General features: G+C 38.3%; 1 protein-coding gene across 3 annotated transcripts in view; it reads right to left on the bottom strand.

Moving 5' to 3' along the window:
- Dnm3 (dynamin 3) overlaps positions 1-13,887 on the bottom strand; it is a 489,100-nt gene that overhangs the window by 1,467 nt on the left and 473,746 nt on the right. For 2 of the 3 annotated variants that reach the window (XM_059280854.1, XM_059280855.1), the window contains one exon: positions 2,292-7,808. The exons of the other annotated variant lie outside the window; for it this stretch is intronic. In XM_059280854.1, coding sequence (XP_059136837.1) covers positions 7,739-7,808 — 70 coding nt within the window. In that variant the 3' untranslated portion in view covers positions 2,292-7,738. Of the gene's footprint in view, positions 1-2,291; positions 7,809-13,887 lie in introns of those variants that run through there. 3 annotated transcript variants of the gene reach the window in all.

Raw genomic sequence — 13,887 nt, 5'->3', positions numbered from 1 at the left:
ATTAAGGAGGCCTCCCATCTATTTAAATGATGAAAAACTTGTTCTTAGTCCCTAACCTTTCAACTGTGGGGGGTCTGCAAGCCTTGGGCTTTGAGAGATCCCGGTAATGGTATCCCTGGTGTTTTCACGAAGAAAGTGTAATTACATTTCTGTCAGGCTGAATGAGATTTATCACCTGCCTAGCAAACAGAAACTATTTTTGAGTTCTGAAGGGGCTTTAGAACACTTTAATTACCTCAGCATGGTGGGGAGGTGAGCCATTAAACTGAACAGCAGGTCTACAGTGCTGAAGGGACATTCTGTGAGCACATGCCAAAAACACCTTCCCATGGGAGCTAGTTTGGTGTTCCAATCCAGAAACAGGATCAGACATATTATGTTCTAAAATATATTTCACTGACAGCAAGAAAGTTTACTTCAAACACCATGGTGGCATTCCCTCAGACAGCTCCTTTCTTCTCTTCTTCTCTTACCCTGTATCTGACGTTCCTGTTGTTACCAGAAAAGCACCATTGGTAATAACAGCATTCAGTGGACCTGCTAGTTCTACCATGGATCTTGACAGTTTGGGTTTTTGCTATTCCCTTTTCAGAATTTTATATTTATAGAGTGCTTGAAGGCAAGTGCTGAGCAAATGCAGGCTTTGTACAAACCTACAAAAGTACTGGAGTACTGAGGTAACACATTTCAAAGCTCGACAACCTGGTATTCACAGGCATGTATAATGTCAAGATTATACGTTCAGGTTATATTTTCTTAAACGTTCAGAAAAATAACTTCACAGATAAGTTTTTTTTCCCCAAACACAAAGAAAAAGAGATGAAAAAAATCATTAAGAATTATTAGGAAGAATGAATTACATCCTCTCAGCTCTATCCCACTGCCACAATTTAGTCTGATGGTGCCCTTGCCACGGAACAAACTCTTGGACGGTTTTCTTTCTATGTTTTCTCTTTTTTGTAAAATTTCACCAACCTCTGCTTGCTTGCTTTGCCTATCATTTCGGCAACTTACCATCCCACAGCAGAGGGGTGAGCCTAAAGCATGGGGAAGTGAGGAAAGAAGACAACAGGAACGGGGTGTCCTCAGTCCTTCTGTGGTGAAGTTTCATTTTAGATGGACCTGGCTCTCTTCATTCACAACAACCTCACAAGTATATATTCGATGCAATTTTTTTTGAAAGTGGTAGGGAAGAAAGTAAGGCAGGAAATGACAAGGTCGCACCCAAGGTTTAGTAGGAATCAATGCCTGTGCCCACCTCTTCTGCTTTCATGCTCCTGTCTTATGGCATCTCCTTCTAGGGAGCTCAGATACCGTGGTCACAAAGCCACCAGTGCTTCCGGATATCTGTCCTGAGCTGGGACTTCATCTTGCTCTTATGCTTGAACTTGAACACAACTTTTTGTTGGTGTCAGCTTACTCTAAAATAATTATCATGTAGCCGGGTGGTGATGGCACACACCTTTAATCCCAGCACTCGGAAGGCAGAGCCAGGCGGATATCTATGAGTTCAAGGCCAGCCTGGTCTACAGAGTAAGATCCAGGACAGGCACTAAAACTACACAGAGAAACCCTGTCTCGAAAAACAAAAACAAACAAAAACATCACCAATGGCTTTCCCTCTAGCTAATGCCCTCAAAGCAATGTTTCCTAAAGCAGGTTACTTAGAATACTAGTTCTGTGGGGTATTACATGAATGAAACTTTTATGATCAAAAAAGTCTGAAGAGCTTGTGGACATTATCTCTCTCTTAAAGATTCACAGTGTAATTTTACTTTCTTTCTTTCAGTAAAAGATATTTACATTGTAGCCGTCATCTCCCAAAGTATACTGATAAAATGACTCTTGGTCTCTGTATGTGAGCTCATTACAATCTCGGGCAATGTACTTTGGAAGGCTTTGAATTAAGTCAGTAATTTTAGTCATTGCCTCTTGCATATATTCTAATTACTATGCCACTACAGTATGAGAGAGCGCCAAGGAACAACCCAAGTGTGACAGTATCAAGAGTTGGTAAGGGTGGGGGTGAAGTCAGGTTGAGTCTCATGAAACCAGATGCCAGATGCATTTCTCAAAGTGCAATTGAAAGGTTGTGTCAGAAAGATGGGAATCTTGAGAACAAATCAAGCAGAGATTTACAATGATAGAAAGCTACCAAAGAGTGACAATATTGTCCTTTGTGTGTTTTTTTATCTTTTTTTTTTGTAGTAATTTTCATTAGAAATTATTCTGAGTATCTTACCATACATTAGAATCATGTGATTAAAACAAAATGCAAGTGACCAGCCTGATTCTTATCCATGATCTTTCCCAATAGATAGCTTCCGTTGAATGCATGGGTTCTCCACTTGTGGGAAATGTATAGAGAAGGACATTGCAGCTGAAAAGAGCAATCTGTCCAGCTCTGTTTCCCATAATTATATATCCTAGTCATGCATGGAAAATTAAACCAATATCTCTCCCTTCTTACCCCTCCTATTGTATGCATTTTGATGGCATAGTCTAGAAGCATGTGTGGTTAGGGAGCTGTCATCAAAACTCACAACCAAGAGTGTTTATTATCTGGAAACCCAACTGGGGAAAGGATTGTTTGTACCTACTTAACACTTATTTTTATTTTCTAATTACTGGACACATTGCAGTTACATTTCCCTTTTTGTGCCCAGTGAGTAGGTAACATTTATTAGCCAGGTGCTCAGTGTTTGTCTTCAGTTGACCTAACATGTAAATAGACTATCTTTCCTCCTACTCCTTGGGCTTTCCCACAAATACTTCTTTTCCAAGGGCAAACTGTCACATCACTTCCTGGCAAAGGTCATACCATGCCACTGTCTGAGGTTAGAATCCTACAACCTATTATTTCAAATTAGTAGGAATTGTCTCCTCCCACCCCCTTTCTTTGATTTACCTAATTTGCTGTCTGAAAATCTCCTTTTCTCATAACTTAAGGATGGAAATGCAAACTGCTGTCACTCTCCACTTTAGTAATGCTGGACAGATTTAAGTGAAGGGGCAGTAGGAATTTACTTGCAGTGTTACTGAAATGCAGAGACTCAAATGTATACAAGAATGAGGAATTGGGGGTTCCTTCAAATGTAATAATTTATTTCAGGTTCGAAATACAGTTTCACATTTTCACACTAGGTACATGACCTTCAAGGATGATACAGGCTTTAGGAATTTGCTTCAAAAATCCCATTCACAGAATCCATATTAATCCAGCATTAAGAAATCCCAAAAGTGCCAAAAAAAAGACATGTTCATTAAAGAATAAACAGAGAAGACAAGCTTTGACTTTTATATACTCATCATTCATAGAAAAGCAAAAGGGAAATTTGACTCAGAACAGGGAGAGAAGAGGAACATTTACAAGCTCATGAAACAAAAGCTGTGCATAGAAAGTAAAGCCCACAAGGTCATAGTGGTAGGGTTTCTGAGAAATGATTTCCACAGATTGGCAGCAGTCAGTATAAGACAGTGCAGTAATTTTTGTATACTTTGAAAATATTATGAGTAAAGTTTAGGGAGTTTAAAGGTAAAAGCAATAAGGAAATTAATGCCTTGAGCTGAGCCACATGTGAAGCCCTTGACCAGTGGAATGAGAAGTCTCACCAGTATACCAGTACTAGCAGATCTTAAACAGGAGATTCTGAGGTTCCCGTCTCTTGCTCTCATACATATAAATATTCTTACATGTATTTATATATACACAACTAACAATGCATATACTATATATACTTCAAAAATATTGTTAAAGTTTCACATACAGAGCACCACATAATTTAAACACATCAGCTAGACAGACAGCCTAGTATCTAGAAGACAAATAGAGTTATTTAGAAAAGACTAAATGATCTGATGAACTATCCATTATTTCTCTAAAATTGGCTTCATTCACAGGAACTTTGAGTCCACAGCTAGTAGTCCTAGGTGAAATGATGTAAAACTCATGGCTTGAGTCTTACACACAATCATTTCTCACTGAATTAAGACAGTTTGGAGATCTGTTTAGGCTTTATTCTCCATCCTACAGAGATTCCCATCAATTTAAAGTAATTATATAGTTTGCTAAATGCAAAAGGTTTACCTGAAAGAGTAGATAACATACCTCCAAGGAGTTAAGTAACCTGTCCCCTGCATGTTTTACAATTTTGCTCAGAAAGATCCGTCCCTGTCATTATGTTGCTACCTCTCTGTATGCTTTTAACTTTTACTGTAGAGAATAAATGACCACACAGATCAACTTAGCTTCTTAAGTCAACTCAACAATCTTTAAATAACACAGTTCTAACCAGAGACCTTAGAGAAAAGCTTCCAAGTCTTATACTTTTTATCAGAGTATCACCAAAGGGTAATGCCTTTAGGTAGCAGTGCTGTGGGTTTCAATCCTAATGATTATAGACATTACTCTACCTTGTCCTGGTTATCATCACTTTACCTCATCCTAGTTCTCATAAGCTTTGTGCCCCTCAGAATATATACAGTATGAGTTAGAAAATCTTGTGTATCTCATGTAAGTTATGACAAATGAACTACTGTAATCACAGGTTATGGCAGATCTTCCCAACATATATCATACATTAGCACAGTTAAAAATATATTCATATTCTTACATACTGAGCACAGGTTTACACTGATATTTATACTCATACATATATATATAATGCACATATTATCACATTCATGCTTAATGGCATGTTAGCAAGTGCTTTTGAACTTAAAAAGGACATGAAATAGATGTTTACTATGTATACAGTATATTCCTAGAGACATGCAGAGAAAATAAGTACACAGAGAACATCAACACTTGTCACATACTGGTATCAGGTCCCATTTCATATTTTAGAGTTATGGCTACAGTCTAAAAAAATCACAAATTAATCTATGTGGCTACTTAATTCTAAATTCAGAATGCTTATAACACAGAAATTGTTTTATTATGCTTTTGGATAGACTGAGTATGAATCTGCACAAACAGTGAAATTGCCAACAAATAGACCCTACTGCTCTTCTATGCTATAAAACACACCTAAAAGCAATATTCAAGAAGGTTTTCTTAGTAGATGATTTTGGGGAATGTATCTGTTCTAAATCAATACTGTTTCATATTCCATCCACAATTAAGTAAACGGTTATTCCAGTTAGTCAACATGCATGCAAAGTTTAGCATGTGACAGTGAAACTGGATTTACTTAATCAAACAAGTAGTTATTTTTTTTTTCAAATCCTAGAAACACTGGGTTTATTTTTATTATTATGCTAGACAAGATAGAGCTACATCTATTGTGCTGACAACATCAGAATCATCAATCAGGAGGTTGCACAAGAGATTAGAAATGGAATGGGAAATGGAAGGCCCTTTGAGCTTACATTCCCATCCTAAGGCCTGATGTGCATGCCACTCCACAAACTCTACACTCCAGAATGTCACGCTCCACTCACGTTGGTGTCTCCTGTTAGCAGGATGCAAACCCTTCGAACTGCAATAAACTGAAAATATTCTGGAATGCCATTGCTGGAATTCTGGGGTGGGGTGGGGAGGTGGGTGCTGGGTGCCACTGATATAACATGGTAGCAAAGAGAACAAAACTGTCCTGACAGATGGAGACGTTTGGGACAGGGCATCTGTGGATCAAGAAGCAAAAGCCAAAGATGACAAATGCCATTGTTTATGACTGTCTAAGATCAGTGGGAAGAAACTTGGAGAGACAAATCCCCAATTTTCCTTGACATTGGTTTGTGCTGATCTGAGAACACACCAGTGGTTTTCTGCAATATTTTCCTCTAACAGAAGGAAATTTTTGAAATACAGCAAGATACAAAACCACAGTAAGTACATAGTCAAACCCTGACGCATCTAATTCATTAGCTGCCTATTTTTAGAGAACTCAAAGAAGCAAAGGGAATCCTAAACAGGGAGTTTCATGAGAAGACCCCACTCTCCATTAGTTGTTTGATTATGAAGGTTTGCTTAATGTTTTTCCGTTTAGTTGGAACACCGTTTTCAAAGACAATGTTCATCTCGTATGTGAGTTCTGTTCACGGATTTTTTTTCCAATGGGAAAAATGAGAGAAGTGAAGAGTAGTGATATTCTATGTCACTTAAAGTTTGAAAATATCCATTTTGTATGTTTCATGTTCTCTAATTTTTCCAGTTATAAGTGGGATATAGCCCATTAGAGTAAGTTCAATGCAGTGCCATTTAACTTGGATTTTTTTTTTTTTTTAATAATGGTTAAAGTTTTTACGTCATAGTTTCTACCTGCTTCGGGTAGAAACTGCACAGGAAATTAAAATGGAATTCACATACAAATCATGTTTGCTGCCTTCAAAGGGAGACACTGCAGTTAGTAAAACGTGATTTACTTCTGTGAATATGGAATAATGTCATGGGACGCACAATTCAGTGAATGTCTCTGCTGTCTGGGAGCAGTTCGCAGACAGAATTCCAGTTGGCTTCTAGCTGTCTCCTATATGTTAATCATCTGGTTGTAGGTGGTTTAAAACTTAGCCTCAAGGCTGAACTATTAACCTCTAGGCTAGACTGCTCTTGTAAATTTTAGAAATTGTAGAAATTGAAAATTTGTTCTACAGCTCAATATTGCAAAGGCATTTTTGGGAGCAAGCTGGAGCAGGGCATCTGTAAACATGTGAGCTGTACTCTTAAACCATGGGATCTCTGATGAGTTTGCATACAGGGACCACACTTCCAATGCAATTGTGTCATTACATTGCAAGATTTAAGAGAGTCTGGAATGGGTAGAGACATTCTAGTTGTTTTAAAGGGATTCTTGCATAATCACTTGTATGTAAACCATAGGAATCATGTATTAACATACATTTAACTTTGCTCCAGCTGAAATAATAGTCATAATAACTAAATAGAGTTAGATACCCATGTCAAAAAATAACTGTAAAATTAAACATTTTCAATGTCAGCCTTCCTTCATCAGAGCTTACAGAGAGGTAAATATATGAGATAATAAATAGATAATATTTCCGCAGACACTTTAGAATGGTGATATTTTTGCTTCTTCCTTCTGGAAGTAGCCAAATCTATCGACTGATTTTTGGTCATTACCAAACAATTTAGGCATTGTTGCTTGCGCTTCTAACATGAAGCAAAACACACTTGGCACTGGGAGAAGCTCCCCACTTAGAGCAAACCCTGTAGACTTTCCCTTTGCTAACTGCCTCAAGCTCCTGAAAAGCTTCCTTCTTAAACAATCCTAATTTTAAAATCTCGCTTCCTAGCGGGCTTACGGAATAAAGACGGGAAAGAAATCTAAATAGGTAATTATGGAGCAGGCAGTGGCGTCAATAGCAGACAACAGAATCTCTGTCATCCTAAACAGAATGTGGGGGAGAAACTGATGTGGCTCTAAGCTCATTCTTATGTCTGTCAAGAATTGTTATGAGCTGCTTCGTAGACAATTGAGAAAACTCTTCAGATATATGTTGGATAGATAAATGGTACCAAAGTATAGGACTGCTATACAAAACTACCTTGGTCAGTACAACATATTAAGTCTCTCTACAGGTTAGCAGTTTTTCAGTCAAACCCCAAAGGTCTGGCATACCATGAGCAATGAAGATGGGTGATGAATACATTAGTAAAACTGGCTACTTGCCTATGGATGTCCATACATGCGACTACTCATGGTTGACTGCAAAGGTTACAGAATATGTTGCTTTTGCATAAATCATTAGTGATTAATTGCCATGCCAGACACTTCATTTAGTCTAACAGTGAGGATTCTAGTGGACGGATTATAGTGGGGCGAGTTGGCGATGGAGGTGGCCTCCGGCTAGAAAAAGAGAAAGAGACAGGTAAAGAAACAGGTATAATAGCAGAATTATTCTTCAGGACATTGACAAAGAGCCATCATGCGCATGCACATGCAATTCAGGTCAGTAGGAGTGGTCCCAATCTGCAGTGATTCTAAGATTGTCACCTTTGAGTCATCCTTGCATCCTAATTTTCAATGGAAATTGTATATTTTTCATTGTGCAGATCTTTATCAAAACCAAAGAGATTTCTCCCAATACTAATACGAATATAGAATAATTTGAAAGCTACTGTGAAACATACTGCACAGATCTCTGACAGTTGAGCACAGTGGTTATAGAGCAGCAGTTCTCTGTGTGGGTTACAACCCCTTTGGCAAACCTCTATCTCCAAAAATATTTTCATCACAATTCATACTAGTAGCAAAATTACAGTTATGGAGTAGCAATGAAAATAATTTTGTGTTTGGGGGCCACCACAACATGAGGAACTGTATTAAAGAGTTATGGGGCTGGAGAGATAGCTCAGAGGTCAAGAGCACTGACTGCTCTTCTAGAGGTCCTGAGTTCAATTCCCAGCAACCACATGGTGGCTCACAACCATCTGTAATGAGATCTGGTGCCCTCTTCTGGCCTGCAGTCATACATGCTGTATACATAATAAATAAATAAATTTTAAAAAAAAAGACTTATTTAAAAAAAAAAGAGTTATGGCATTAGGAAGGTCGAGAACCACTGTTCTGGAGGCTGAGCTGTGTGGAGGTATGCCTACTCCAGGAACTAATAAAGTGTATTAAGTATCAACAATGGTTTTGAATCTTTGTCTCTGCCAGGATCTTAATTACACTTCTCATTGCTTTTAGCAGTGGTTTCCCCCAGTTCTTATTTTGCTTCTAATCACAGACCATAGAAAATCAGAAATCGAGACTTTTAGAGTTTTCTGCAGTGGTTACGAACAGGCTAGGTGTGAGTACCCATGTAAGTTGCATGAGTGACAGCTGTGTTTGGAGTCCTGCAGGGTTCATCACGATTTGTAGTAATATTAGCCACTATCTAAGGGCCATGGCATTTCTGAAAGCCATCCACATGATTATTGTACTTGAGAAGTTCAACATTATCAAGTCATAGTATTTATTCCTTGAATACATTTACATCATAACTATGTTAATGAGCTTCCTCTGTGTGTGCCATATACGCAGATACCATGGGAATAGTTTTTTATAATTCTCTAATTCAACACATGACCTAAATGGAAATTATTTTACTAATCATCCTAGCTGAGATTGTTTTCAAAAGACCCTCTTTAGAATTGTAGTCATGTTTCTGAACTGGAAATACTTAAGTTGACTGGATTGGATACCCGTTTACTGGGGTGAAGCCCCACAGTTGGAAAAGTTGAAGAGAACAATGATGGGGTGCCTCAAAACCACACCCTGTTTCTTGGTGGTTAGAGCTGGTACTGTCATTGCAAAGGCATTGACACTGACAAACTGTCATTAAGTAACAAACAAAAAACAAAAATCACAAGCTGTAAGATAAAGGTTGAAGCCAAAGGGAAATCAGAGCATAAGAGACATTATTGATTTAGTGGTGAAACCACTGACCACTTATTGATTTAATAGTGAGACTGTACTACTTTAGCATGAAGTCATGGAGAATCCCTTTTTCCTAGTCCTGAAAATTGGCTAGGAAACAACAGTACATTCTAATTTAATGTCTCATACTAGTATTACTATTTAGTAGTGACTAGATTTTTGAAAGGATGCGTAGAGATACTTATTGGCAGAGGAACAAACATAATCAAAGCTAGTTGTTCAGTGAACAAGCCCTTTAGCAGAAAGGTTCTGTGACCACCCGAACTTCTTGGCAGTTCTCCACTGGGAAAAAGCAATTTTCTTTCTACGACTATGCAAAAACAATTTTTCTTTTGTTAATATATTCTTCCGTGTTTGAGATGACCATCCACATTCCTTTTAGCTTACATCCCAAGTCTTGAACCTGCACCAGTGGCTCTTTTGATGGGGAGGTCAGAGGTTATATTTATGTCATGCAGAGCTTAGTGTGGTGTTGCATGTAATTTTGTTCTCAGTGACTTTTTATCTTTCTAGACATTTCTCAGTGAAGTAGGCCTTCTCTGACCTGCATTCCCCTTCCTGATATAGCTGCTTCAATGTTGGATTTCTTAGAGCTGAAGTTACATTAGTTGTGAGCCACCTGATGTGGATATTGGGACAAAACCTGGGTCCTATGGAATGGCAATATGTATTCTCAACCACTGTGCATCTCTCTACCACCCTCCATGTTGTGTGTGTGTGTGTGTGTGTGTGTGTGTGTGTGTGTGTAGGATTGAGAGCTGGAGATTCTTCCTATGCATTATTTTATTATTCAGTTCTTTAGTGTTTGGAATAGTACTAAACAATAGTGTCCCATCTCCAAGGAGTTTGATTACTAAAAACACATCTCCATAGGTTACATTATTTGTCAAACAGTTATGAAATATGGGAGTTGATAGCCAGAATTTAGACTTGAACGGGGGAGACTCTACTAGGGTGTAATAATATGCGGGTTTAGGGGGGTGTCAGGCTATGAATTCAGTGAGACTCAGGATACAGAAGAGCAGATTGGAAACTGTTGTACGAGAACACTATAGGCTAGACAGAGGCTTGTAACCCAGAGAGAAAGGAATGCAATTGAGATCTCCTGACCCTCTTGTTCTTATGTGCCACTCCCCAACACTTCACTGCCTGAGCTCCCAATACATTTAAAGTTCCTGGAGAACAGAGAATGCACATGTTGCTTTACTGTGTATATTCAGCATTTTTTTACACTGAGATTCAGGAGCAGTGAAAAAATATTTTCTAAATAATGGACAAATGAATGAGTGACTGAAAAGTGCCTAAACAAGACATTCATTGCAATTGGAGTCCAAGCTAGGTCAAGGTGATCAGGTCCCATGTGGCCATGTATATAACACTTTGGAGTTAGAGGCTTATATTTGAGAAAATATGTTCATATAGAAAAAGTCCTGGAGCAGAAGTTTAAAAATACATCAAGTATAGCTATAATTGCTTAATTATGTGTTTTTTTTTTCTTATGGAATGTCTGTGGGCTTTGTTTTTCTTATTTGTAACTCAGTCAGAGAATGGAGCCAGGCTTATTCATATATTTGTGCATTGTTCATCAACTACTATGTGGAGGGCATTGTGTCATGTAATTTTAAGAAGCTTGGAATCTACTCTTGAGTGGCAGGGCAAGTGAACTATGATAAACGTGCAAACGGTTTTTACTGTAGCGCTGCATCTTAAATGTGGCACAATGGGGTGAAATTCTATAGTTCGTCACCTGAATACACACTCTGACAACCTTGAAAATGGGACAATGTGGTTACAATAAGGGCAACGGTGATTTGAAATACTACATACCAAGTTTGCAAACAGTAAGGGAATGTAGACCTATGCTGACCAAAAGGGACTAGAAACTAAATGAGTGCCAGAGGGAAGACTTCGATGGTGGGAATGGAGGATGGAAAGAAAACTGAATATTTGGGTGGCAGAGCAGATTCTCATGAATCTCTTCAACCTTGGACCAGGCTTTGGGGGTGGTGGTGGTGGTGAATGATGAACAGTAGTGGGTAGTGGCAGAGAGGAGACTATGTAGATACAAATTTTTGCTAGCTGTCAGGCCTGGTATTCATTTTGTTTACCATACCCCAGAATTTAGCATGATCTTTGGTTCACAGTAAATTGGTTTCTTTCTTTTTTTTTCCAAATGAATAAATTAGGAAAACCTGTTCACTTGTGCACTCATTAGGGATGTCCCTGGGGCCATACACTAAAAAAAATTCTACATAGCCGTGTGGTGAATTAATGACAGAAGAAAAAAAGGAAGGTTAAGATACCGTTATGTTCACTCAAAATGATTAAGACATCTTTGGAATATGTCCAGTTTCAGATTAAAGAAATCCATATATGTGCAATACATGCAATTAAAAAACCCAGAAGAGTCTTGACCCATTTACTCCTTTGGAAGAAGTGAACATTATTTTATTTCTAAAACAATAAGGAAAGTAGACTGTATTGTAAAACACTGCTAGAAAGAAACACCAGACAAATACTAAGATGTGTGCCAACTTCAACACTAAGAAGGTATGTAAGGTCTGCTGTTCAAATTTATTTCATTGGTCCGATTCCTAACCATTCCCATTTCCAAAGACATTCACCTCACAAGACAGTTTGTTTGGGGCAAACTTATTTGTTTTGTACCAAATTTTCCTCAGTTGCTTTGTTAAGCGATGGGCTTCATTAAGTAATCCATTACATTGAAATGGAGCATCTTGTATCATTTAACATTTATTGAAACACTGTGTTGTGTGTGGGCGGTTTATGGTTATGATAGAAGAGCCATGTTTCTGCTTTCAAATCAAAGGGAAAGATGTAAGACTTGAAGTTGTGGCTGCAGGGATGGCCCGTTTACAGGATTTTGGACAATGCAGTTTTTGTAAGAAAGTCCGATGCTCATGCAGGGTGGGTGGCATTTTGGGCAGAAGCTGGCTTCACTGATAAGGTTGAGAAGCCGCCATTTGTTTCCTTCCCTCACTTTATTGTCTTTTAAGAATAGAAGTCTAATTCCATCTGTTCTTCTTTCTGTTATCTGGCCTTGAGTGTTCATGATGTGAGGCCAGTCTTAATGGGTTCAGGGAGACTCCACCAGGACAGACTGCATTGTTCATCAGCTTTGGGGTGGGGTGTGTGTGTGTGTGTGTGTGTTTAGGGAGGCCAGGGGTTGGAGTCTTCCTCAATCACTCTTCACCTTAATTATTTAGACAAGGAGCTCCTGGATTTAGCTAGGCCAGCTGGCCAGTAAGTCCCAGAGATCCTCCTGTCTCCCCTTTCCCAACACTGGAATTATATTCCCAACACACACCCACCATTCTTGAAATTTGTTTTGAAGTGTGGTTGCCGGGTATCCCAAAGTAGGTTCTCGTACTTGCACTGGTAAGCACTTTTTCCTAACGGAGACTTCTCTGCAGCCTCCATCTGAACAGTCTTCTAAACTTCCCATGGGGTGAGCTCCCATCTTACACTTTTTACTATAGCATTCCATGGCACTCGCTTGGGGCACTGTGACAATCTGGAGATCGTGAATGTGAGTGAGTGGGGTGCAGCTGGGTCTAACTCAGGAAGGAGCGTGTCTTTGAGTAAAATGGGAAGGCAACTGTGAGCCAGGCCTTCACATCCTCCTCTGAACGTTTCTTCTATGGGAGCAGTTGCAGGATGCAGGGTTTTAGGTGTCAACATTGTATTGAGTTTGGGTCCTTATTTGGGGAATTTTTAAAATAGGTATTACATATTTAGATGATGCTGGGCTAAACTCAGGAAAATGCTGTGATACTCATGATTTTGTCCAAATTGAAGATATTTTATAGTTTTATTATAAACAACGCTCAGGGTACTTACTCTCTGGCATATTTTTTGCCTCTTGTGGCTTAAGGAATGTCACCAAGCTCATTGTTGTCCAAGAATAGTTTGTAGTAGATGTATGAAAGTATAAAAAATTTGCTGTCTATTTGAAACGCCTAAAGATAATGTGACTCACTACATCTAAGAGGTGACATATAGTTCACCTGTAAGAATAAACACTTGATTTTATATATATAAATATATATTATATATAAATATATATATAATATATAAATATATATATATAATGTATCACTAGGATATAAGAATCAACTTGTGGGACTTGATATGATAACATAAGGACAAAATTGTCCATAATCTTTATTTGGTGACATAAGCATGTACTAACCTTGATAAGTTAGTCTCTGAGGTAAATAGAAATAAAATGTACTTTGTGAAAGTTTATTTAGATTGCTCTATAGATCAGATTTAGGTTTCCCTAACAGGTATGATGTGATATGCCTACAACAACAACAAAAACAACCCAGCTTTTCAATGACTCATTCACATTAACTCTGTCTCAGTTGAAGATGAGGAAAAAGATTCTACAACAACATTGACTCAGATTATTTCAGTAGACTTATTGAAAGAAAGTATTTATATTGGTTTGTAAAATACATTGTGTGGCCCTACTCCTCAT

This window comes from Peromyscus eremicus, chromosome 15 (assembly GCF_949786415.1).
Source record: "Peromyscus eremicus chromosome 15, PerEre_H2_v1, whole genome shotgun sequence".
Taxonomy (NCBI): Eukaryota; Metazoa; Chordata; class Mammalia; order Rodentia; family Cricetidae; genus Peromyscus; species Peromyscus eremicus.
This window is presented reverse-complemented; position numbering and strand designations above follow the sequence as displayed.